The following is a 25133-nucleotide window of genomic DNA, read 5'->3' as shown; positions in this document are numbered from 1 at the left end:
AAATTCTAAAATTCTGTTGGTATTTAGAGACATCTTCTTCCAAATATGTATTCTACCATAGTCATTATTACTTAACTAACCATTAGAATTCTGTCTGCCCTTAGACATCTGTGTGTTTTCATTATGTAAAATTTAGTGTTTTGAATTCTAAGTCCCAACAATACTTCCATATCATTGCCTTTTGCCTCAGCCTTTTAAATTTTATTGTAGGTTCTTAATTATGTTTCTTGTCTATTTACATTTAGGGGTACACACACTCCTGTTGTTAACAGTGGCTCACTGTGGCAGTGATTCTTACCTCATGGGGGAAGAGATGGCAAAGGGATAGGAAGATGTAGGTTAGAAAATTTCCATGTGATCCCAGCTCCTACTTTGAGAATTCTAGTCCTAAAAAATACTTACAAAGTCATTTGAACTGTGTTACTTAGTTTACTTAAGTTTCTTATTTCAGAAGCATTATTTATAATTGTAGAATATTGGCAAATACAGATAAGCGTAGATGGCTGATACTCCTGTTACCTTCAGATGACCACTTTTGATATTTAGTAACTCTTCCCAGATCTCTGTATTTTGGCCAAAGTAAGGTCATACTTAGTATACTGCGGTATAATTTGCCGTTTTCAGGTAACAGTCTTCATCTTTCCATGTCAATAAATGCTCACCTCTTTTCATACTCAGACTGTGTTCAGAGTAACTTGATCTTGTATTTCCTGTAATTCAAAGTTAGCTGTATTCTGAAGGCTTCCTTAGTTTGAATTTAAGAAAATATTTTTCCCCAAATGTCATTATCAAAACCAGCATCTAATCCAGAGAATACACATTGCCTGTGATTATGTTTCTTAATTCCCTTTTACTCTAGTGAGGTCCTTTTTCTTCCCACCCCACTAACTCAAGTGATTGCATAGTTCTAGTTTTAAGTACAGATGTAGAAAATTTCATAATAATGAATGTTTAAATTTTATTTTTTATATTTTAATCTAATAGTTCTCTGGTTTTTGTTTTTGTTGTTTAAATATATTTTTTATTTCAGCAAAACAAGCTATCAATCAGGGGAGATCTCCAGTTATAATAGACAACACTAATACACAAGCTTGGGAAATGAAACCATATGTGGAAATGGTAAATATGTGATATGAGAAAGTTTTTTAATATTTTATTCTTACCAGTTTTTTCATACTCTGAAATTTTGGTTACTTTGATCTTCATTAGATAAACATTTGTCCCTGTTTTCTAAAGAGGTGTGTTCATTAACTTAGTTTCTAAAAAACTGGGAATGATATTTACTAAGAAATATGCTCATCTTGTTAGTTTTGCCTGGACTTGAAGACAGTAATTCAAAATTGTCCAGTTATGTGGTCTTAATATTTTTGTGAACAATATTATTTAAAAGTAAAATGTTTCTTGGTCGAACAAATTTAGATGTATTGTCTAAATGGAACTTCTATTTATCTGCCGCCTTTTTTACTTTAAGAAGTATTCTCTGGGTTTTTGTTTTCTTCCTTTCCTTTGTGTAGGCCATAGGAAAAGGATACAGAGTAGAGTTTCATGAACCTGAAACTTGGTGGAAATTTGATCCTGAAGAATTAGAAAAGTAAGGCACTCAAATTTTTTTGAATCCTTATCTTTGAAAAGTTTTTTGAGTCTTCATCTTTTTTTTCTTTTCTCCTTTACACGATCAGTTTCTTTACTATATACTAGCTTTTGCTTGTTGAATGTTTGCTCTTTGTGAATGGGGACTACTACTTACTTTCTGTCAAGAGGAACATTGACTTAAATTCAGAGTTTCTTGGGGCACATTCCCATGGTCAGTTTTATTAAATTTTCCTTGTTAAGTGTGTGTGTTACTTTTTCCTCTTGTAAATTCCTACATTGTTTCATAGTTTATTGAACGCTAGTGGAGATCCAGAACACTTTGAGGGAAAAGTTAGAACTTTTCCTTCTGGTTTTTGAGTAGCCCACTTATCTGCATTGCCCTTCAAACTTTTCTTCCCATTTTAGGTTTCATCACCTGTTTTCCTGAGGCTTTCATCTTCTTTCTCTTTTCCATCTTTACTACTACAGATTCATAGTCCAAGACCCTTGTAATCAGTGTTTTTTAGAATTCAGGGTTTGTTTTTGTTTATTTGTTTTCTAAATAGAAAGGTAGTATAGTTTTACACATAATCATAATACCCCTAATAAAGCTTGGGGCAGCATGCCGTAATCACACACATCTTATTTTTCCTGTAGCAAGTCACTACTAATCCTCTGATTAGATAAGAAAGATTCTGCATAATCTAATGTTTGTTCTGAGTAGATTGTGCTGCCAAAAGAGTACAGATTTGGTTAGATTTTGTGCCGTATGAGTCAACAAAATCTGAAAACAGAATTTTCAGACCATTTTAGATTTCAAACTTTGTGGTGAGTGGTTGAGGACTTCTATTACTTTCGATCCTGGCTTTCTGTTTGTTTTCACCTTTATCCCTTTCCCCTCATGCACTGGTTTTCCTATGACTTTTTTTCTTTCTTTGTTTTTATTCTCCCTCTCTTCTTTTCTGTAACAACTTTGAAATGTAATTCACATACCTTACATTTTATGCATTAAAAGTATACAATTATGATTTTTGGTGCAGTCGGCTCTTGAGCAGTGCAGGGGTTAGGAGTGCTGACAGTCAAAAATCCACAGATAATGGATTTTTGAGTCTGTTTTTGATGATGACTTTTGATTTCCCCCAAATCTTGACTACTCATAGCCTACTGTTGACCAGAAGCCTTACTGAAAACATAAACAGTTGATTAACACCTGTTTCACATGTTACCTGTATTATATACTGTATTCTTACAGTAAAGTAAGCTAAAGAAAAGAAAATATTATTAGGAAAATCATAAGGAAGAGAAAGTACATTTATAGTACTATACTATGTTTATTTCTTATTTTTTATTTAAATTCAGTCCATTAAAATACAGTATTTTATTAGTTTCAGAGGCAGAGTTTAGTGATTCATCAGTTACATATAATACCCAGTGCTCATTATATCACGTGCCCTCCTAGTTCCACTTACATGTGGCTTTTTTACTGTGCTGTATTTATTGAAAAAAGCCACATGTAAGTGGACCTGCCACTGTTCAAACCTTTGTTGTTCAACGGTCAACCATATATGCACAGAGTTGTGCAGCCATCACTTCCTTTTTTTAAAGACCAGTTTTTTCCTTCACCTCAGCTTGCCCTCTTTCATCTTAAATGTTATTCTGTGTGTGATGTTCAAATAATTTCTTTTTCCCCCACCTTTTATTCATTTTGTTACCCTTTTTTCCCTTTCTGATTTGCACACCATGTGTTCATATGTGAGCAAAACAGATTTATGAGTAACTAGTATTATTCATCTGCTTCTGTGTGTATAATACACCTCAGTTAGAAGAGATGGAAGTTTAAAAACTAAAGCTGTTTGAGTTATGCAGAATAAATGAATTGATGAAATACAGTTAGGCTTCATTAACATTTGAGGGACTGTTGAAGTTTATTAGAATTCTTTAATATAATTGACTTTACAAAATAAAGTCAGTTTAACTGATAATGCAGAATAGTTTGACAGATTAGTTTTTTGGTAAATTGATGGAATTTACCAATTTTGACATCTTGTGGATTTAGTCATATCTTGTCAATTTCAACTTCAGATCCCTCTTTTTCTTTTTTTATCTTCTAGTCCTTTTTGCTTTTTCTTCTTATTTTGAACATAAACAAAAACAGTTTAAAAAGTAAACATTTTCTTTGTATCTCTTTTCTGGGAAAAATTAATTAGCATTAGTAAATCTAGAACTATAATATTAAATGTAAAATATGTTGCTATGTGTTTTGCCATGTCCAAGTCAAGTTATAGAAAATTACAAGGGTAAAATAAATTGAAAAATGTTTTTGAGGGTCAAAAATAATTTTAAACCACTTTTTGTTGTTACAATTAAACTCACAGAAAATGACATAAAATATAAATACACAGCTTAACAAATTTCTTGTAAAGGCAGATACTCACTTAACCATTATATAGGAATGTTACCAACACCTCAGAAGTTATATGAATTCCTTTTCCCAGTAATAATTCCCTGGTAATTACTTCCTTCTCTTTAATATACCTTTTTTCTTTATATTTTTTAAATGTCTTTTTTTCTAAAACATGTTTTGCCTAACACCATAGGTTTTTTTTCAAACTTTATATAAGTAAAATACAGTATGTGTTCACTGTGCCTAGTTTCTGTCACTCAACTTTATGTTTGTGAAATATGTCCAAGTTGTTATATTTCTAATAATCATTTGGTATTGTTAATAAATTTTAAAAATGCAAAAGGAAGTGTCCTAACATAACTTTGAAAAGTAATAAATAATTCATACTGATTTTTGTAATCTTAGAAGTTCACTCAAGTCCTCTATAATTCCCAATACACTGTTTTTGATTTTGTTATTAAAAGAGGGGGAAGATTAACTCAGTAGTTCAGTGAATTGGTAGTTAGTTTTATGTGACAAAGATATTACCAGTTAACATTTTGCTGTGATTTGTGGTATCTTTAAATCTTTAAAAAATATTATATTGTTAAAATTTTTGAGAGCCAGTGTAAATTTTTTTTTGTTTAAAATGTGGGTGAATGAGTTGTATCTTTTAGTATTTATTTGTAAATACAATTTAGAATCTGTACTCTAAAACAGCTTAGTCTCTAAACCTAGACATTCTAAAGAATTAAAATCCTTTTCTTTTTTGGTAGGAGGAATAAACATGGTGTATCTCGAAAGAAGATTGCTCAGATGTTGGATCGTTATGAATATGAAATGTCCATCTCTATTGTAATGAATTCAGTGGAACCGCTACACAAAAGCACACAAAGACCTCCTCCTTCACAGGGGACACAGAGGTGGGGAGGCTCTCTAGGCTCACATAATCAAGTCTCTGTTACAAATAATCATTAAACTGGCTATTTTCAGCTAACACATTTGTTGCTTGCCCTTGAAAAAAATTAGTGAGCCTGTCTTGGAGTTTAAATAGTTTAAACTTAAAAAAAAAAAAAAAAAAAAGACTATGTTGCCTCACAAAGGATGTTCCCCACAAGTTGTTTAAATCCTAAAGTGTAAATAAAAATTATATAAAATTGTTTTTTAAATGCTTTTATAATTTCTTGTTGTAATTCCCTTGGGTTATTATGAGAACACCTTAGTGGAGTGGGTAGGGCCTAGAATAGTTTTTCTACAACCGAGTTTTTAAACTAATTGTATCTATTTTGTAAATAATGTTGAGTAGTTTTATAGCTCTTACCTAAATCTAACTTTTCATAAAATATTAGTATTTTTTCTTAACTACCTTAAATATATAAGAAATACTTGATGTAGGCACCTCAGTTGATTCATTATACCGGTAAAAGTATGTTTGTGCAAATTCATCTGTATGACAGAAATATTTCTAAGTTATAATTAGCATATCACTTAATTAAATTCTCCATCAAATGCTATACAGCAGTAGGTGTGTCAACCACCTGGGTGGTTTTCTCCATAATATACATATTCATAATATATATACCTATATTCATCACCCTTCTCAAACCATCCCTCTATCCCCCCACACTCCCCAAATCTGGAATGAATAAATAGGGAAATCACTGTATACTTAGAAAAAGCTTTTCAGGTTATTCTAATATCACTTTTCTCTATTTAACAGTATATAATACTAATATAAAAACTATTTTGGACACATTCTTAGCATTAATGGTAAGATTTGTCTTGTAGGATATTTTATTTCTCCTCATTTCAGTTTTTTTGTTGACGAGCTATATGTCTTATTGAATAGTTTATTAGATTGTGTTTTGTCACTTAAAATTTAAAAGCTGAAATGGAATTCATTTCTGAGACTTTATAATTCATGCTCATCTTTGATTTGGTCTTTTTAAGGAAAAAGCCCCAACTGGTTACATGCTATTAAAAAAAAAAGTTACGATCCTTCAGATGTTTTACATGATAATATTTCATGGCCCATTAACTTTCTCCTAACCCAGGACATCCTAAATCGAGTAATCTTTCTTCTGTTGTTTAAACCTTTTGCTGTTCTTTTCAACCTTACTTTAAATATTCTCCCACATTTATATATTACTTTTTAAGTAATTCTAAGTGCAAGTCTCAAAACTAAATACAATACTCTCAACAAGGTCTGTATTACGTTGCCTTTAGGGAGATAAGAATATGATATCTATTTATTTGTACTATTCACTGCTGTTTACATTTGAATGGATATTAGTTTGCTTTATTTTGTTTAACACATGTTTGTATGTATTCATCTTAATATGATATAGTAAATATGCTAATTCATGTTTTGTGTGTAAATGTATATATATTTATACATCTACACATTTTCTTTATCTGCTATTTTCATGTATTTTGTTTCAGAGTAATACTTCTTGGTATTTAGGCTTGTGTTTTCCAGTATTTTACTGTGTACATTAGCACAAATTGAAAATAGTACAGATGGATTTAATTTGGGGACAGGTGAAACGACCGTTAGATATTATATACTGTGTGTTCCTTTCCCTCTGTCTTTATAAAACTATTGGGAGTAATAGTGCTATGAATCTATAGTTTATGATTAATAGATGCAAAATTAGCACAATTTATTTTAAGGAAGTAGAGAATTGCCTTTGAAAGTTACAAATTATAAAGAAATATGTTCATGTTAGACAGTAGGTCTGAAATAAATTTCCAGATTTTATTATGGGTCAACTTCATCTTTTAGTACTTCTGAGTACTTAAATAATCATGTAGAGATTATTAATCATTGCTGATTTATTTTAGTGTAAATCCATATTGAGGCAGAGAAATTAACATTCTGAAAAACTTTGAAGGTTTTTTTTTAAGGACTGAAAATTAGTAGTTCCTCTAAATATATTAAATTAATAGTTCCCCAATTATTCTGGTTAATTTTATTTTTATTTTTTGAATGATAATCATGAGTATGCAATAAAATATACCAAAATCACTGTCATAAGTCATTGCTTTAAGTCTATAAAAATCTTTTAAAAATTTTTAAAAGGAATTTACTGATTAAAGATATTTCATCAGAATTTTTCTTGTATTCAGATATTCTTGGGTGTTTTCTCCCCCAGTTATATTCTTAATGGAATAGCCCCCAATTGCTATGCCTCATTCTAAGTTGGTCTCCATCCCAGAGAATAAATGCAGCATTAGTCATCATATTTAACTAAGATAAAATACTTTAGTTAAGCAGAATGCAGCTTAACCTAAGTTGTTTTTTTATAGGCTTGGTATAAAAATCACTTCCTTTTTGATAAGCAAATTTGTAGTTTTCTATATGTCATAGTCCTGCTAGCAAAAATACTTCATGTGGTCGTTAAGTTGAACTGTTGGTACTGCTTTTTAAATAGGTAATCTTTATTTTCCGTATTCACCTTTTCAAAAGAAAATTTTAACGTTTTAATATTTTATGTCTGTCTTAAAGTAAGATTGTTTATAAAAGATTGGGTTGTATTTTGTTGTTGGAGCACTAGGGTGGATTTAAGTATTTGAAGTTCGGTTACTTCTTACCTAATTAATATAGATTGTGGAATTTTCTAGTTTTATGTATAGGTAACTTCTAGAAGAGTTCATGATTTCAGAGGATGTGAAATACTTATTTTGACCACATTTTAGTTTTTGTTGCAGAAATGTCTGATTTTCTGAGCCTGGTTTTTAAAGTATTTATGAAGAAAATTGGTGGTGTTCTCTTTGTAAATGCGAAGAATGTGGTTGTTTATATAATAGTGCCTTGATCAGATAGGTTTGCTAGTCTTCATTGAAGTTTTATTTAGTATTCTAACATAAATGCAGTAACTGAGAGTTTATTATTAGGGCTGAAGATTGTGTGTGTGTGTGTGTGTGTGTGTGTGTGTGAGATTCTAACATTTGCAACCCATTAGAGTAACACCTTAGTCTAGAATCATAACAATATTGTTTAGTTTTGTTACAGTAACCATTCAGAATATTTAGTAGTAGCAGAAAAAGAAGATTGAGTTAATGATTTTAAAGTTAAATTTTATAGGTTATAATTTATAAATAAAAGATTTTTTCCATTAAAATTGTTAGATGTAATTTTTGTGAATTTACAGAGGAAGGAGTGATTTTGTTAAGAGATAAATGAACATCTCCTTTGTGATGGTTTTCTTTCTCTTTACTAATTAAGATTGGCATACCAATTTATATTTTATTTTTAAGATTAAGGTATTATTAAAATAACTTGTTTCCCTATATGTATATCAGATTTCTTCTTAAAATCCTTGCGATGGTAAAAGATACTGTTTAATTTGTTGAATGAAATAAGTTCTGAAAGAGGAGTAGTTAGTGATTTTCTCTTGTGTCTTTCTGATTCCTTTTTTATATTTAAAACAACATTTAAATTAATTCATTTGATTCAAAGTGCTAAGTATCTTAAGTCCAAAAAATTTTCACTTTTTGCATGGTTTGTAAATTGTAGAGCAGACTTTGAAAAATTTATAATTATGATGTTTGCAGCCAGGTTCAGAAAACTTGTAATAGACTTATTATCATTTATATTCTGTTTCTTTATTTAGAGTAGATTAAGAGGCATAGGTTTTATAATAGAATACATTTGTAAGCTTAATTTTTAATATATCTTCTGTGAAAATTTTAAACACATTGTCACTGTCAAATTATGCACAGAAACAAAGGGAAGGAATAGCACAAATAACTTTCTGAGAAGAGAGCCTCGAGCTAATAAGGCTGTGTCTGTTGGAAAATTTGACTTTAGGGTGCATTTAATAGAACTTTATTTTAGTAATTTAGATTAGAAATAATCTCTTCTTTCTCCTTTTCCCTAACAAATTTTATTCTCTGAATGATAACCCTGTTGTGTTCCAGGTGTGATAATTGTGGTAATCACCTATTATAATACATTTCCCAGTATAGGACCCATTAATTTCAGTAACTGTCTTAAATTTAAGTATGAATAAGATAGATTATTTTATTTAGCATAGACACAGTTACATTTTGTCTCCTAATTGTAGAACAAGACACATCACATTAACAAGCATTACCCCTACCTTGGTGAGTAACTGAATACTTCATTTGGGAATGTCTTCCAGTTGTAAATATTGCAGTAGGTTTTTTTTTTTAATTAAACTTTTTGTAAATTAGTGGGAAGACTGAGAGATTTTTAAGATGACCTAGGGGCTTTTTTGCCATTCAAATTATTAGTAACTAAAGGGAAATAATAATAATAGGGAAATAATGTGTTCATTCATGTTTAAAATTGTGTTCAAGTTCAGTAGAGTCCTTTGAAATACACTTTATATATATTACTTTCTTGTTTTGCAGTTTTAACTGCATTCCTGATCAAAGTTTTGCCCTTGGGGGAGGCCAAGTTGGTTGAGCAGCTGCCTTTGGCTCAGGTCATGATCCCGGCGTCCTGGGATCGAGTCCCGCATTGGGCTCCTTGCTCGGCCAGGAGCCTGCTTCTCCCTCTGCCTCTGCCTGCCATTCTGTCTGCCTGTGCTTGCTCTCTCGCCCACTCTCTCTGATAAAGAAATAAAATCTTAAAATAAATAAATTAAAAAAAAAAAGTTTTGCCCTTGGGGTTAGTTCATCTACAGCTGTCAGTTACAGTTGTACAACTCCGTAGTGTCTATTCAATTATAATCCTGAACTCTTAAGTTTTTTTAGTATTACAAAATGAAATTTGATTTTGGGAGGGGATTGTGGGTTTTTCCTCTGCCTTTATTATTCTTTCTTTCTGTTTTTTGTCTTTAATAGTATTAGGAATTGTGTTTCTTGCTTCTTTCAGTCTTTCCTGTACACATTTTCTTTTTCTTCTGTCCATTTTCTGCTCAGCCATCCTTGTGTAACTGCATAACATTTTTAATGAAGATGGTGGGATGGTAAGTGGCTGACAGAAATGGCAGTAAATTCTCCCCTCCTATGTTTCAGTGAACTCACTGTTCCTTAGGAAACTTATTTAATTAACCATGTTAAATTTATAGACCAGCAGCTTTGCAGTTGGTTTCCTGACCCTGCTACTTAGTTAGAACTTAGATATGAAAATACTTGGAAAGATTTATAAAAGTCTAAGAATCCCATAAGCATGGCATAGTTCTTGGATCTTAATTCAAGAAAAATTTATTTTATAATGCTTAAGCGTCATGATGATAGTCTTGTTGGTAAGTAGCTGATAGCTTGTTTTGAGTTCAACCTCTACAAGTGCTTTATATTGTGGAATGCTGCTACAGCGAGCAATAAGAATTTAATAGCAACAAGCCTTAATATAATAATGTTCTTTTAAGTAGATGCCATTTATTTGATGTCTGTCAGTGCCAGGCTGTGTTGTAATTGTGATTGTTAACATGTTCAGAGTTTTCATAGCAGTCCTACAAGGGTTTTCTGAAGAGGAAACAGTAACTTAGCAGAGGTTAAGCAAAGTTCTCCAACATAAATTTCTCTGGGGAAGATATGTAACTGGGATCCAACTCTAGGTCAGACATATTCCTCACGATAGCCCATTTTATCTTTTTTTTTTTTTCATTTTTAAATTTTTTTTTTAATTAACATATAGGGATGCCTGGGTGGCTCAGTTGGTTCAACTGCTGCCTTCGGCTTAGGTCATGATCCCAGCGTCCTGGGATCGAGTCCCACATCGGGCTCCTTGCTTGGCAGGGAGCTTGCTTCTCCCTCTGCCTCTGCCTACCACTCTGCCTGTGCTCATGCGTTCTCTCTCTCACAAATAAATAAAATCTTCTAAAAATTAATAATTAATTAACATATAATGTTTTATTGCCCCAGAAGTACAGGTCTGTGAATCATTAGGCTTACACACTTCACAGCACTCACCATAGCACATACCCTCCCCAATGTCCATAACCCAACCACCCTCTCCATACCTCTTCTCCCCCCTGCAACCGCCAGGTTGTTTTGTGAGATTAAGAGTCTCTTATCATTGGTCTCCCTCCCAATCCCATCTTGTTTCATTTTTTTCCTTGACAATGCCCCAAACACTCCACTTTGCCTCTCAAATTCCTCATATCAGGGAAATCATATGATAATTGTCTTTCTCTGATTGACTTATTTTGTTTAGCATAAAACCCTCTAGTTCCATCCACATGTTGCAAACATTTTGATGGCTGCATAGTATTCCATTGTGTATATATATACCACATCTTTATCCATTTCATTTCTTTTGATGGCTGCATAGTATTACATTGTATATATACCACATCTTTATCCATTCATCTGTTGATGGACATCTGGGTTCTTTCCATAGTTTGGCTATTGTGAACCTTACTGCTATAAACATTCAGGTGCACATGCCCCTTTGGATCGCTGCATTTGTATCTTTATGGTAAATACCCAGTGGTGCAATTGCTGGGTCATAGGGTAACTCTTATTTTCAACTTTTTGAGGAACCTCCATGCTGTTTTCCAGAGTTAGCCCATTTTATCTTTTAAACATAGTCATCTTTTCAAAAATTATTACCAATATAGCCTTTTTTTTAAGGTAGAAAAGAAATTCCAGTGACGATTTGAGTGCATCTTTAATGTACCTTTTTTTTTTAATTTAAATTTGATTAATTAACATATAATGTAATTATATGAAGTAGAGGTCAGTGATTCATTAGTCTTTTTTTTTAAAGGTTCTATTTATTTATTTGACAGAGAGATCACAAGTAGGCAGAGAGGCAGGCAGAGAGGAAGGGAAGCAGGCCCCCTGCTGAGCAGAGAGCCCAATGTGGGACTCAGTCCCAGGACCCTGACTTGACCTGAGCTGAAAGCAGCGGCTCAGCCCACTGAGCCACCCAGGCTCCCAGTGATTCATTAGCCTTAGTGGTACCTTTGGATTTAGAGGGTTGAAGGTATGTTAATTTAGTAACAAAATTGAATATAGAAACCTTTAAATGACCATTTAGAGTCCTGTTTTTAAGATGACTGAAAGTAGAAATACCATTTAGTATTTAATGTTTTCTACAAAATATACATTGATGTAATTGATAATCATATTTCAGCAGTATCTTTTAAATTGAATTTTTACACATGCAGTTGTGCTCTAATGTTTAAAATTTATTTTTAATTTTTTAATTTTAATTAGCTTTTGAAATGTGGAGTATTCAATAAACGGATTAAGTTACATAAGCTGTTTTGCCGATTTTGAGGCAATATTTCTCAGACTAGATCAGCACTGTAAGTGGTCTTTATTTTTCTTTTAATGTTCACATATTCCTTAAGTCTGCTCTAGTAGTAGATGTTATGGAAATTACATCAGTTTTCTGAATTTCTGAAGAATTATGCATTTCTTTCTTTTATAATAGCATCTTTTTCTTCTGTTTTGTTTAACTTTCCAAAATTAAAGAACAATAAAAGAGCCAGTTAATTAAGTTTAATATATTAAATAATAAATTGAGTTAATTAGATTCTACAAGGAAAACCTCTAAATACAAAATGAAGAATTCTTATTGTTGAGTATTGGCCTTGTTTTGTTTTAGTTAACCTAAAAAAATAGAAGGACTGGATGTTGTTTGGATTTTCTTAATCCATAGAGTAGATTGTGTTTTTTTTTTTTATTGTTTCTGAATGTGAAATCAGAAGTAGAATTTTTGTTGGAAGAGAAAAGACGTCTTGAAAAAAGAAATGGCATTAGTTTCATCAGTAGATTAGTTTTCAGTTCAGGACCTAGAAAGCAGCACAATCGATTTGAGGTTATTGGAATATAGTACAATGTAACACTGGCAAAGATGTGATTAAAACATTTAAATTCAAATATAAGTAAATTGAAGTGTGTACAAGAAATGTATTAGGAGGCCTGGCCTGGGCCAGACAATTTGAATTAATATAAAATTAATGAGAAGAAAAAAACCCATTTTTATTTATTTTTATTTATTTTTTTAAAAAAGTTTTTGTTTATTTATCTGAGCAGGAGATCACAAGTAAAGAGCCTGATGCAGGGCTCCATCCCAGGACCCTGAGACTGTGTCCTGAGCTGAATTCAGGCAGAGGCTTAACCCACTGAACCACCCAGGTGCCCCCAAAAAAACATTTTTAAAAATCTTTGGGAATGATAGGGAATTGATTGTTGAGGTTAGTAGGACAGTGGTCAAAAGTGGTATTTCTCCTTCTTTATCTCACCTTTGTTTTTCAAAAACCAGTAGAGCCCAAGTTATTAAAAAAGATTGATTACCTTATATCCTGAGTGCCATAAAAGGGTCTTCCTTGTCACCTGTGGTTACTACTACAAAGAACTTTGGATCTTTGTGCCTTTAAAAAGAGTCAATAAAATATTTGTTGAATGGTAGACGTAGTCTTCTCCCTAAAACCATCAACAACCTTTTGATAGTAAGGACACAATTGATCTAAGTAGAGCAACTTCTGTTCTTCATCTTCGCTCTCCCCATGAAATTTCATCATTTCTCACTTGGGCATGGTAGTCTCCCCACTTTTCTTTGTCAATCTATAATTTTATTCACAGAGCAACTAATGTATAATCAAAAAAAATTTTTTTTTAATGTAAATGATATCACTCCTCACTTAAAGTCTACTTCTTCCCTGACCCTGACTTGCTTTCCCTTACTACATTCCGTCTGTGCTGGTCTTTTTGTCTGTTCTTCAGACATGCTAAGCTTTATTTTGCCTTAAGCACTGGCTCTTTTCCTAGAATGCTGTCCTTCTGCTCTTCTGCTGAGCGTTTCAACATTCAGGTCTCACCTCAAATGTCACCTTTGCAAAGAGGCCTTCCCTGATTATTTCAATCTTAAGTAAAATAGACCTATCTCTATCACTCTTAATACATTGCTACATTTTGTTTTTATCATAGTACTTAGTAGTAGTTGAAGTTACCTTATTTAATACTGATTTGTTGGGGGTGTGCCTGAACAAGAATATACGTCCCATGAAAATTTATTTGTTTTAGGTGTATCCACAGAATCTAAACTGTAATATTGTAGGAGCTCTTTAAATATTGGCTGAAGGATTTGGTACTTACTGCTTCTGTTATTGATAGTATTGATCCTCAAATGTATTTTCTGCTTAAACCTGGTGTTTGAACTTCAGCCTTTTTACTTATCTGCCTACCTAATATTTTTATTTTTAATACTTTTAAGACTGGAAAATTGAACAGTGACCTTCTCTCCCATCTCTGGATTTCTATGATCTCCTTATATAAAATGGCTCTACCATCCATTTCTACAAGCCAGAAACTTGGGAGTTGTCTTTGATGCCCTCTTGATCCCCCTTCATACTCAATCCACTAACTAGGGCCTATGAATTTTGCCCCTCAAATATCTCTTGAATCTATCCATTTTTGACTGTCATATCTCTAGTTTGCTCTTAGATGAGTCCCCACATTAGTTCTAACCCTTTGCACAGCCTAACCAGACTGAAGTATAATGGACATGTGAAAAAGTGCTTAAATTTTAATTGTATAGCTCACATTTTCACAAAGTGATCATCATATCCATGTAACCAGAACTCTGCTCAAGAAGCAGAACATTACCAGCACCCTCCTTGCCAGAGTGATCTTTATAAAATGAAAATATAATCACATGTAAAACTTTTTAGGTGTTTCCCATTGTTTTTAGGCTAAAGACCAAAAACCATACAGTGACATTTAAGACCCTGGTTGATGTGACCTCTACCTTCCTATCCAACCTCATGTTTTATTACTCTTCTTACTTTCTGTATTCCAGCCCCACTGTCCACCTCTCAGTTTTTTGACTGCTGTTTGGTTTCCCTTCCTGGGAAATTCTGTGTGTATACACCCCTTCCATACTCATCCTTCCAGATTTGAGCTCTTCAAAGAAGCCTTTTGAACATAGCAGGCTTGACAAGGTCCAAAATACCTGGTATAAGTTCTCATATACTTTTTATTTGTTAATTTGTATGATTATATGATTGTTTTCCCTCATTATTTTTAAGTTAGAGATTTTGAGTCAGACATTGTATCTTTTGTTCACCATTGCATCATGGTCATCAGCTAGCACAGTGGTTAGGAAAGAGTGATACGTAGTATTTATCACAAGAAGTGAATGTGAGTATTTTTAGTCTGTTGTGGGCTGAATTTTGTCACCTCAAAGTTCATGTGTTGAAGTCCAGTACCTCGAATGTGGCTATTTTGGGATATAGGGCCTTTCCAGGTAATTAAGATAAAAAGAGATCATGTGGTTAGGCCCAAATCAAGTATGACTGGTGTCCTTCTAGGAAGTGATTAGGATAGACACACGTAAATGGGAGGCCTTGTGAAGACACTGGAGAAAGACTGCTATCTGAAAGCCAAGGAGAGAGACCTTTGAAGAAATCAATTCTGCTGACACCGTGATCTTGGACTTCTGACCCCCATAATTGTGAGAAAATTAATTTCTGTTGCTTAAGCCAACCAATCTGTGGTACTTTGTAAATTTGGCAAACTAACATAGATTTTGGTACTGGGAAGTGGGGTGCTGCTATAATTAATACCTAGAAATATTGAAGTGACTCAGACCGGGTATGGTGGAGGTTTGAAGAATTTTGAGGTGCATGTTAGAAAAAAACAGTGTTACCTCTGGAAATCTGTCAGTAGGTATGTATGTGGATGTTAAAGGTGATTCTGGTAAGAGCTATGAAAGGAAAGAAATGGTTTCTGTTGTCTTGGAGAGAGATATATGATCACAAGAGTCTTGGTAGAAATAACAAAGATGCTTTGGTGAAGCCTCAGATGGAAGTGTTACTGAAGAATGAAGAAAAGGCGATCTTGTTAGAATGTGACAAAGAACTGGCTAAATTGTATCCCAGTGTTTTGTGGAAAATAGAGCTTAATATAATGAACTTCATTATTTAGCTGAGAGTTCAAAGTGTTAAGATACACAGCTTCATTTCTTCTTGCTTATAGGAAAATGCAAGAGGAGAAAGAAATTGAGGAAAGAATTGTTAAGCAAAAAGGAACCAAATTTGAAGATGTGGAAAATTCTCAGCCTATGCTTATTTTGAAAAATTAGAAAGTATGTGTTCTGGAGATAACACGAACATTGTTGCTAGAAAATGGTTTGCTAAAGAGATTATGGGCAAGTAATTTAAGCATCCAGTAAGCTGCCTCAGCAGAAATAGAGATGGGATTATGCTAGGAGAAACCCTAACAGCTTGGACCGAAAGGGACAAAACAGGATGAAATGAAGGGAGGCCCCTTATTGCTGGGATTCCATAAGACAGGCCCTACTGACCTGTCTTATGATCTGTCTGTGATCATGTGCTGTCCTTAAGGAACAGAACAGAACCTGAAGAAAGTTCAGAAGCTGGCAGGGTGGCCATGGCCACCATGGGATCAAAGCCCCAAGCCTGAGGGATTGGGGCTACCACATTGGTGGGCCTGGAAGGCAGGGCCTCCACCTAGAGGGCAGAGCATGGAGCCAAAGAGGGATTATTCTTTAGCCTTAAAATCTAGTGCACTTTGCCTTGTTTGTTTTTGAATTGTTTGTGATCCATTACCCCTCTCTCTGTGATTTTTCCCTTTTGGAATGAGAATGTCTATTCTATGCCTGTCCCACTATTGTATTTAGAAAGAGGTAACTTACCTAGATTCATAGTTACAGTTGAAGAGGAATTTTGCCTCAGGATGAATCCTAACGGAGGTTCACCCATATCTGATTTAAATGATATTTAGATGAGGTATCGAACTTAGAGTTGATGCTGGGATGAGTTAAGACTTTAGGAGTTGTTGGAATGCAGTGAATTTTTTTTGCTTGTGAGAAGGACATGAGTTGTGGGGATGAGAAAGTAGAGTGTCACAGACTGAATTATGTTACCTTAAAATTTATATGCTGAAGTTCTAACCCCCAGTGCCCCAGAATGTAACTGTTTTGGAAGATAGAGAATAAGGTCATAATGATGGGCTCTTAATTTAATATGACTGGTATCCTTATAAAAAGAAGATATTAGGACACAGACACATACAAAAGGAAGACCATACGAAGATATTGGAAGAAGACAGCCATCTATCAGCTAAGGAGAGAGGCCTTAGAAGAAACCCTGCTGACATTTCAGTCTCAGACTTGAAACCTCCAAAATTCTGAGAAAATAAATTTCTGTTGATTAAGCCACCCACCCAGTCTGTGGTACTTTGTCACAGCCTTACAAAACTAATACACAACTACTGCTAGCTAGTTGAGAGACATTTGTGAGACATTTCCTTCTCTCTTCTGCAGCTCCTTCATGTGTAAAATAAGTATATTTGATTGAATCAGTTCTTAATTTTTAACTCAAAGCTTTCCAAAAATGTCAGGTGTTTCATTCAGAAGTATACAGTGGGTGGCCTGTCAGGTCTTTCATTCAGAAGTATACAGTGGGTTTCCTGACTGATATTCACAGTATAATTGAGTTCTGTGTTTCAGACTGTTCCTTCAAGGCCCCTTCGGGATTGTGAAGAACAGAAACCTCCACTTAACAGTGGAACACAGAATTTGAAATTGCATCATTAGAAGATAACAGTAGCAGTTCTGACTACAGCTTGGGCAAGCCACTTAACTTTCTGAAACTTGCCCTCATAAGTAAGAATAATACTTTCTCACTCTATAACATAAGGTTATTGGATCGATGAAACGAGATGAGTGTGTTAGAGTTTCACCTGAAATAGCTGTTCTTGTGTTAGCCCTGAAATTCTGTGATTTTGTTTTGCTTTTTGGTGATTTTACCTCTTTTGATATATACTAGTGAACGGGCAGAGAAGGAAACAAACCGATTAATTTTTATACTATTTAGAAATGCCAGATATATCTGGGAGGATAAAGTTTGGTGTTTTATTTTTGGTTATTTAATTTGTCAAAGATCTTCATAGTCCTTCCTCCTCATCAAAGGTATTTGAGTTAAGCTGTAGAACAGCCCAAAACAATTTATGATAATGTACGTACCCTTCTAGCATACATATCAGCTTTATTCATCTGTGTTGTATGATCTTGGTATGAGTCAATCGACTTGATACTCCCATTTTTACTGACAAATTTGATATGATTAGTTTCACAGAGCAGTGTATTGGCAAGAACACACAAACACATTTCTTCAAAAGAAGAAAAGTATATATATATATTTTTTTTTTAAGATTTTATTTATTTATTTAACAGAGATCACAAGTAGGCAGAGAGAAAGGGGAAAGCAGGCTCCCCGCTGAGCAGAGAGCCCGATGCAGGGCTCGATCTCAGGACCCTGAGATCATGACCTGAGCTGAAGGCAGAGGCTTTAACCCACTGAGCCACACAGGCACTCCTGTTTTGTTTTGTTTTAATGCCAAGCATGATGAGACTCCGCCCCCGCCCCCCCCCCCCGCCTCTGGCCCATCTTCTTGGAGATAATTTTTCCTTTGTTTTTCATATATGACATTTTATGTAAAGTTTATGTCTTGGTGTGATGGAATAGTTAATTACAGCCTGGGCTTCTATGAAATGAGTTATTCAAGATGGGAACATCAGTTTGAGTGTGTCAGTTTTCAACTTTTGTAATACAGTTAGAAAAGTGGTAAGAGTTGTCAACAAGAGTCATTAGACAAAGGGTGAAAGGTAAAAGGCAATTTGTAACTTGGAGATACAATTAGTAGTACCTCATTTTTTTCTATGTTTAAAAATTTATTTATTTGAGAGAAAGTATGTGCGCAGGTGTGAGAGTAGAGGCTGGGAGAGGGAAAGAATCTCAAGCAGACTCCCTGCTGAGCATGGAGCCCAACACAGGGTTCATTTCGTGACCTGAGCCAAAATCAAAAGTCGGATGCTTAATTGACTGAGCCACCCAGGTGCCTCTCATTTTTTTAAATGATAGCATTCTAAGTCTTTTATGACATAACAATCTTCTTGACTCATTATTTTGTACTCTATTACAGTGAAGTAGGTGAATTACTATATTTAGAAACAATTTGTTTATAGAAAAATGAGGTTATCTGTAGGCAGAATAAATAACATTCAATGGAGAAGGGAAATCAGAAGGAAAAGCAGTTTCTAATCAGTTAAATAGGGGCACGTGGATGGCTCAATTGGTTTAGCATCATGGGATCAAGCCCCAGGTTGGGCTCTTTGCTCAGAGGGGATCCTGCTTCTCCCTCTGCCTGCTGCTCCTCCTGCTTGTGTGCTCTCTCACTGTCAAATAAATAAAATCTTTTTTAAAAAAAAAATAATCTTGAGACTTCCCAAGTAAGACATCAGTAGATTGCTATGGTATGGAAATGATGTGGAATGTTTGGATGTGTGTGTTTGGTTATATGAATTCTCCCTTTATAGGAGCTGGGTTAGATTTGCTGAGGGTACAGAGCAATCGTAGGTCTCCAGACCTGAAACTCGGGAGCATCTTGCCCACTGCAGGAAAAAGAGTCACAATGGGTCTTAACTATAAGTCCGAGAAAATGTGAAGATTATGCTGAGGAAATATAAGTTCAGTCAACAAATATGAAACAAAGCTGTGGTTAACTGGAAGACAAGAAGTCAGGAGCCAGAAACCAAAATAAAACTCAAGTAAGGTCGGCTGCATGCAACGGTGTCATGAGTTGTGTTGAAATGCTGGAGGCACGCTTTATTCCTAGCTCTATCATTTCTTGGTGGGAAATGGGCTGATTTTAAGTTACAGAATTGGACTAGGAAAACAAGGCTTCCTTGAATTGCTTTTCCTAGTGCATATCAGAATGCTTTATGTTTTTCCTAAGTACATCAAGTACTCTTGGGACAATCTTTGCAGATATGTAATAGAAGTACTCAGTGCAGTAGGGAAATAGGTGGAAGCAGTAGCTACTGGGAATGGAATGGTGTTTTCTAATTGGGGGAATGTGTTTGGGAAATACGAGCCAGTAATGAGAAGAGGCAGTAAAATGTTTTCTGCTTTTACACTGTTCAGTTAATGAGTTGGTTGTGAATGAAAGGTGGATGACTAAGCGTGGGGAAGTCTTCCTGGAGGTGTTGATTTCTAAGCCTAGTCTAAAGGTGGGATTTTAACAAGAGAAGTATGGAAAAAGGGCCTACAGGCAATATCCACTGAGTGATCAAGGGCTCAGAGGCAGGAAGCAGTAATACATTTATTCATGCATGTATTTACTCAACAGTATTTCATGAGTGCCCTACTATATGCCAGGCATTTTTCTAGAGATACAGTCTAGATACATATTCTAGAGATACAGTCCTATGCTGTCCTAGAGTCAGCAATAAATAAATGATAAATGCTATGGGAAACACTGGAAGCAGCATAAATGGGACAGGGAGGATGGGGCTTAGGGGTATCAGTGCTACTTTACCTGGAGTCATCATAAAGGCCTAACTGAAGAGATAACTTTTGAGCAGAGACTTGAAGAGAGTGAATTAGCAAGGACAGCAATGTAGGAAGAGCATTCCAGACAATGGATCCTGCAAGTAGGGGCCAAGATGAGGTGGGACTGTGCTTGGTGTGGTTAAGAACTAGCAGGAGATTTTCCTGGAGCCAAGTGATCACAGGGCAAAATAGTAGAAGACAGAGAGGAAGAAGCAACCAAATACCCGAGTCTTGTGAATTCTTGAAGGAGCATAGGCCTTCACTTCCCCTGAGACGGGAAACTGTTCCAGAGTTCTGGGTTATACTCAGAATTAGGTACGTGTTCAAGTTACACACGTCAGTTCTGGCTGCTCTCTTAATAATCTGTTTTAGGCAAGAGCCGAAGCAGGGCTCTTGTCATAATCCAAGTGAGAGATGACTATGACTTTAACCATGGGGTAAAGGTGTTGGTGAGAGTTGTTGATGCTGAGTTGTCAGGATTTGCTGAAAAATCAAATAAAATGCACGAGAGAGAAAAAGTTTACTGGGAAATAATGTACGAGAAGCACATTTGGAAAGGGAAAGAGATGCTCACTTCTGGACATGTTAAGTTTGAAATGCCACCTAAGAAATACATCTGTATGGAGATGTAGAATAGGTAGTATGTTCAGGTGAGAGGTCTGTGTTAGCAACAAATTTGGGCATGGATTGGAAAGCAGGATTTTCATTGTTTTTTGTTTTTTTAAAAGATTTTATTTATTTGTCAGAGAGAGAGTGAGAGCGAGCACAGGCAGACAGAGTGGAAGGCAGAGGCAGAGGGAGAAGCAGGCTCCCTGCGGAGCAAGGAGCCCGATGTGGGACTCGATCCCAGGATGCTGGTATCATGACCTGAGCCGAAGGCAGCTGCTTAACCAACTGAGCCACCCAGGTGTCCCAGGATTTTCATTGTTGTTGGAGCATAACATTTGGTATATAATATAGTAGGATATAATTTCAGGCATCAGTTTTCAGTCTTTTTCTCATTATGACAGAGAAAACAAAATTTGTAGGATTTGCTGGAGTAAATGGTATAATCTACTCTTCCCAAGACTACTGGCCCTAGGGCTTGAAAATTCCACATTGCACGAGCCACTTTCAGTGGTCTTACCTTTCACCCGTTTGAGGCATTGCCAAGCACACTCTTGGGAAGTTCTGTTCTCAAGAGGTAGTCTGACCAAAGGGTCAGATCATGGAGAACCTGACAGTGTTAATGAACTAATACTTTGTGATGCAGATAATGGGTATCACTAAAGAGATTTCAGAAATATGACATAGTTGCATTTGTTTTAGATAAGCACCTTTCAAACTGGTGAAAAGTTCGTTTTTTAAAAATTTATAATATATCACAGCCTGATACCTCGGTAAACTAAATTACTAGAAAAAATTTAAATATAAGTATTAAATTCAACAGATATAGAAATCCAGGTTGTTATAAAAGTTTTTAAAAACTTATTCTCAATTTCTGTAGTTGTGGACTAGTAGCAAACTGCTTATGGATTGGCATCAATGTGGATAATACTTTTGAGTAGGTCTGTTTGGAATTGATTATACTTGACAGAGTAATAGAAAGTATTTGTGGACTACTTGCCAGTTAGTTGAAAGCCACCAAACACTTTGTCACGTTTGTTGAATATGTGGAGTGGCCTGAGGGAGCTTCTCAAGGCATTGGTTTGACAGAGGCGTACAACTTGTGGTGGGACTTACACCACTGAGTGTATGGTGTGGCCATTCTGATAGTGTGTGTGGTCTCCTCTGTTTTCCTCAGCATTCTGCTGTTGGGGAGCCACTTCAGGGTAGCCCTGAACTTGGTCAAGCATAGTTTATGTTTAACCATCTTTTGGTTGTTAAAATTTGATTATTTGTTCTGGTTTCATTGGTCACCAGAGGATTACAAAGGATTTGGGTGGAACATGGTCGTCCAATGTTGTTGTTGGTTGTCCAGCTCATGTGACAGAAAATCACCTGGGCTATTTTAGCTGTCCAATATATAGGTTATAAAAAACTGAAAATTTTGGGTGTCTCTGAATTGACTAAAATGAAAGATGAGTGGAATGGTGAGGCTTTCTGCATAGTTAATGCATGAAGGCTACCCTTGTCCTGGTAGAGCCAGTGTTCCTTGTTTTTTTGTTTTTGTTCTTGTTCCCCTACTAAAAGCACCAGCATTTAACAGAGGAAGATGGGATCCTCCCGAACCCATGTTATGTTTCTCTCTTTGTATTCTGAACTGCCCTCTGGAAATGAATATAACCATCTGACAGAGATGTGGGATCACCAACTATGTTATTTAATCAAATTTCTTTTTTTCATTTGTTTGATAAAGGCCTGTTTGTCTGTGATAAGCACAAGTCCACTTCCATTTTTATGGACTCCTCACCTCACCCCTACCTAAACCTACCCACCCTGACTTGGGCTGACCCATCAAGTCTTAGGCAGGAATAGTGAGAAGGTGCTAGGTCAGAACCCAAATTCTTAAGGTAGCTGGTAGATTTGAGAGTTCCTATTGATGGGAATACACTGAGTGAGGGGGTCATTGCAAGGTGGCTCTTGAGTATGCAGTCAGAATTTGGAATCTGGTGGCATTTCAGCTTAACTGACCCATCCCTTAGCACAGTTGGTAAGTGTCTTTGTCTTCTTCACTGGAGGTGAGTCTCAGGTATGTCAAAAGGGTGGTCAAAACCCAGAGGTAGCTTGATTGCATATGTGTTCTTGCAGAGGTCATGTTCAAATCATTTAATGGTGTTGTCAGCCAGTTGGCCAGCTTGCACATCTGCTCTTTTTCTTGCTGTCTCAGTCAGAATCCTGGGGAAGCTGCAGTTCCTCTAAGTAACCACATAAAGGCAACTCAATGGTGAGTAGTAAGCCTTTTGGTCAGGGGGCCAAAAGGGTCTGCTGGGGTGCCAGTGGTCCTACCATTGGTATCTCATCTCCTACTGTCTTCCAGGCCAGCTCTAGCAGAGGGGACATGAAAGAACAGGATCTAGCTGGCTGATTGCTAGTGCCAGGTTTGTTCCTGGTCAGGACCCACTTGAGTTTCTCCAGGAATGGGCAGGAAAGGCAGGTGAAACACAGGCTTACCCTTGCAGTCTGTCCCTGAAGGGAGCCAATAGCAATGTCTAGGAGGCAAGATTTGGGGGGATTGACTGCATGGGCATCAGCTGGTCATAATTGAGGCTGGTTACTGTGTTAGAGAGGAAACGTATGGGTCCTTTGTGATGCCAGTCACTAACCTGTTAGTGGGCCAGTAAGAGTCTTAGAGAAGGGACTGGGCTGCAAATTAGGAGCCCAGGATAATTATATACTAAATGGTACAAAAGAATTTAAGTATTTTAACAAGTCATGTTGGCCACATTATTGTAGCCCTTTAAGGTCTGAGAGTTGTGGACTCTTGGATATTCATGGCAGGTTTTTTTGTTTGTTTGTTTGTTTCTTTAAAGATTTTATTTATTTGACAGAGACAGTGAAAGAGGGAATACAAGGAGGAGGAGTGGGAGAGGGAGAAGCAGGCTTCCCACGGAGCAGGGAGCCTGAAGTGGGACTCGATTCCAGAACCCTGGAATCATGACCTCAGCTGAAGGCAGACTTAACAACTGGGCCAGCCGGGTGTTCTCAATGGCAGTTTTTATTTGCATAAAAAAATTGTATAGTTTCTCTATAATTTTCTTCTAATTTTTTTCTAGGGTAGGTGGTGTCCTAGAGAGACTCTGAGATGAGAGTGCCTGAATTTAGGTGAATAATACCTCCTTCATCTCTCTTACTGGCAAAAATTGATCAGAAGTTAGAATTGGCCTCCTTCCCTCCCTTTCCTGGAACCATGGAGTAGAGTGTTTCTCTCACTTGTACATGTTGAATTAACAATGTTTCTGTATTTGCTAGTTTTAGGACAAGTCTGAAAACTTGTGTAGGGAGCTGAGAGCAGATGGACTTGATTGTGGTTCTGGTCAGACAAGGTGGGCAAAAGAGCTTACATCCGGAGACCTCAGCTAGGTAGGGATATTTTGCTCAGGGAAGCTGGGAGTGATGCAGAAGGGATGTTTAAGCCAAATCTTTGGAAAACTAATTTCATAAATTAATTTCAAGGACCAAGAACTTGGAAGTCCTAGAAGGGAATATGAGAAAGGCCACTGAAAGAGGAAGGTCCCAAACCATTGAAGCAAATAGTACAAAACATCTCTGGTGTCCTTTTCAACCATGATGATACTGAGAATGTATTGGGTCTGTATAAAGGTATAAGCTCCAACCAGATACTGGTGAATGTAGAGACGGTAGTGACAGATCTTTCTGTATATGGCTGAAATTTATTAGAAAATTAATAGAAATTTTGTAGAAAATGAGACAAATAATGCACCAAGAATTCTAAGGCATGGCTGTAGGAAACAGGAAAGTATCATTGGTAATTATTCCAGTGAAAGAGTTTGAAGGGGAAAGAAAATGCTATGGAGATTTCAAGCAGTAAAGAATTGAGCAGGGTAGTTTTGAGAACATTGGAGAGCAGATTGGCTGATTGAGTGTGAGAAGGGTTAAAACATACAGCTTTCTAAGTGTAACAAAATAGCAACAAAGATAGTATAGTGAGTAGAAGATTACAATCAGGAAATGAGAATCACTGTTCTAAATATACTATAGTTTTGTGACCTTTTACAAATTACTATCCTAGTTCATGAATCAAATATTACATATAAAGATAATAACCTTTTTTTGGGACACTGGGTGACACAGTTGGTTGAGCATCTGACTCTTGATTTTGGCTCAGGTCTTGATCTCGGTTGTGTGATTGAGCCCAGTGTCAGGCTCCACACTCAGCATGGAGTCGGCTTGAGATTCTCTCTCCCTCTGCGCCTCCCAGCCATGTTCTCTTCTCTCTCTAAAATAAATAAATC

General features: G+C 35.7%; 1 protein-coding gene across 10 annotated transcripts in view; it reads left to right on the top strand.

Annotated features, from left to right (window-relative positions):
- N4BP2L2 (NEDD4 binding protein 2 like 2) overlaps positions 1-25133 on the top strand; it is a 76303-nt gene that overhangs the window by 16038 nt on the left and 35132 nt on the right. For 4 of the 10 annotated variants that reach the window (XM_045069543.1, XM_004770812.3, XM_013044905.2 and 1 more), the window contains 3 exons: positions 1031-1119; positions 1515-1591; positions 4732-4878. The exons of 2 other annotated variants lie outside the window; for them this stretch is intronic. In XM_045069543.1, coding sequence (XP_044925478.1) covers positions 1031-1119; positions 1515-1591; positions 4732-4878 — 313 coding nt within the window. Of the gene's footprint in view, positions 1-1030; positions 1120-1514; positions 1592-4731; positions 4879-9024; positions 9065-25133 lie in introns of those variants that run through there. 4 more of the 10 variants (XM_004770818.3, XR_006603541.1, XM_045069547.1 and 1 more) reach the window with 4 other exon arrangements.

This window comes from Mustela putorius, unplaced genomic scaffold (assembly GCF_011764305.1).
Source record: "Mustela putorius furo isolate JIRA1106 unplaced genomic scaffold, ASM1176430v1.1 tig00003942_pilon_pilon_pilon, whole genome shotgun sequence".
Taxonomy (NCBI): Eukaryota; Metazoa; Chordata; class Mammalia; order Carnivora; family Mustelidae; genus Mustela; species Mustela putorius.
This window is presented reverse-complemented; position numbering and strand designations above follow the sequence as displayed.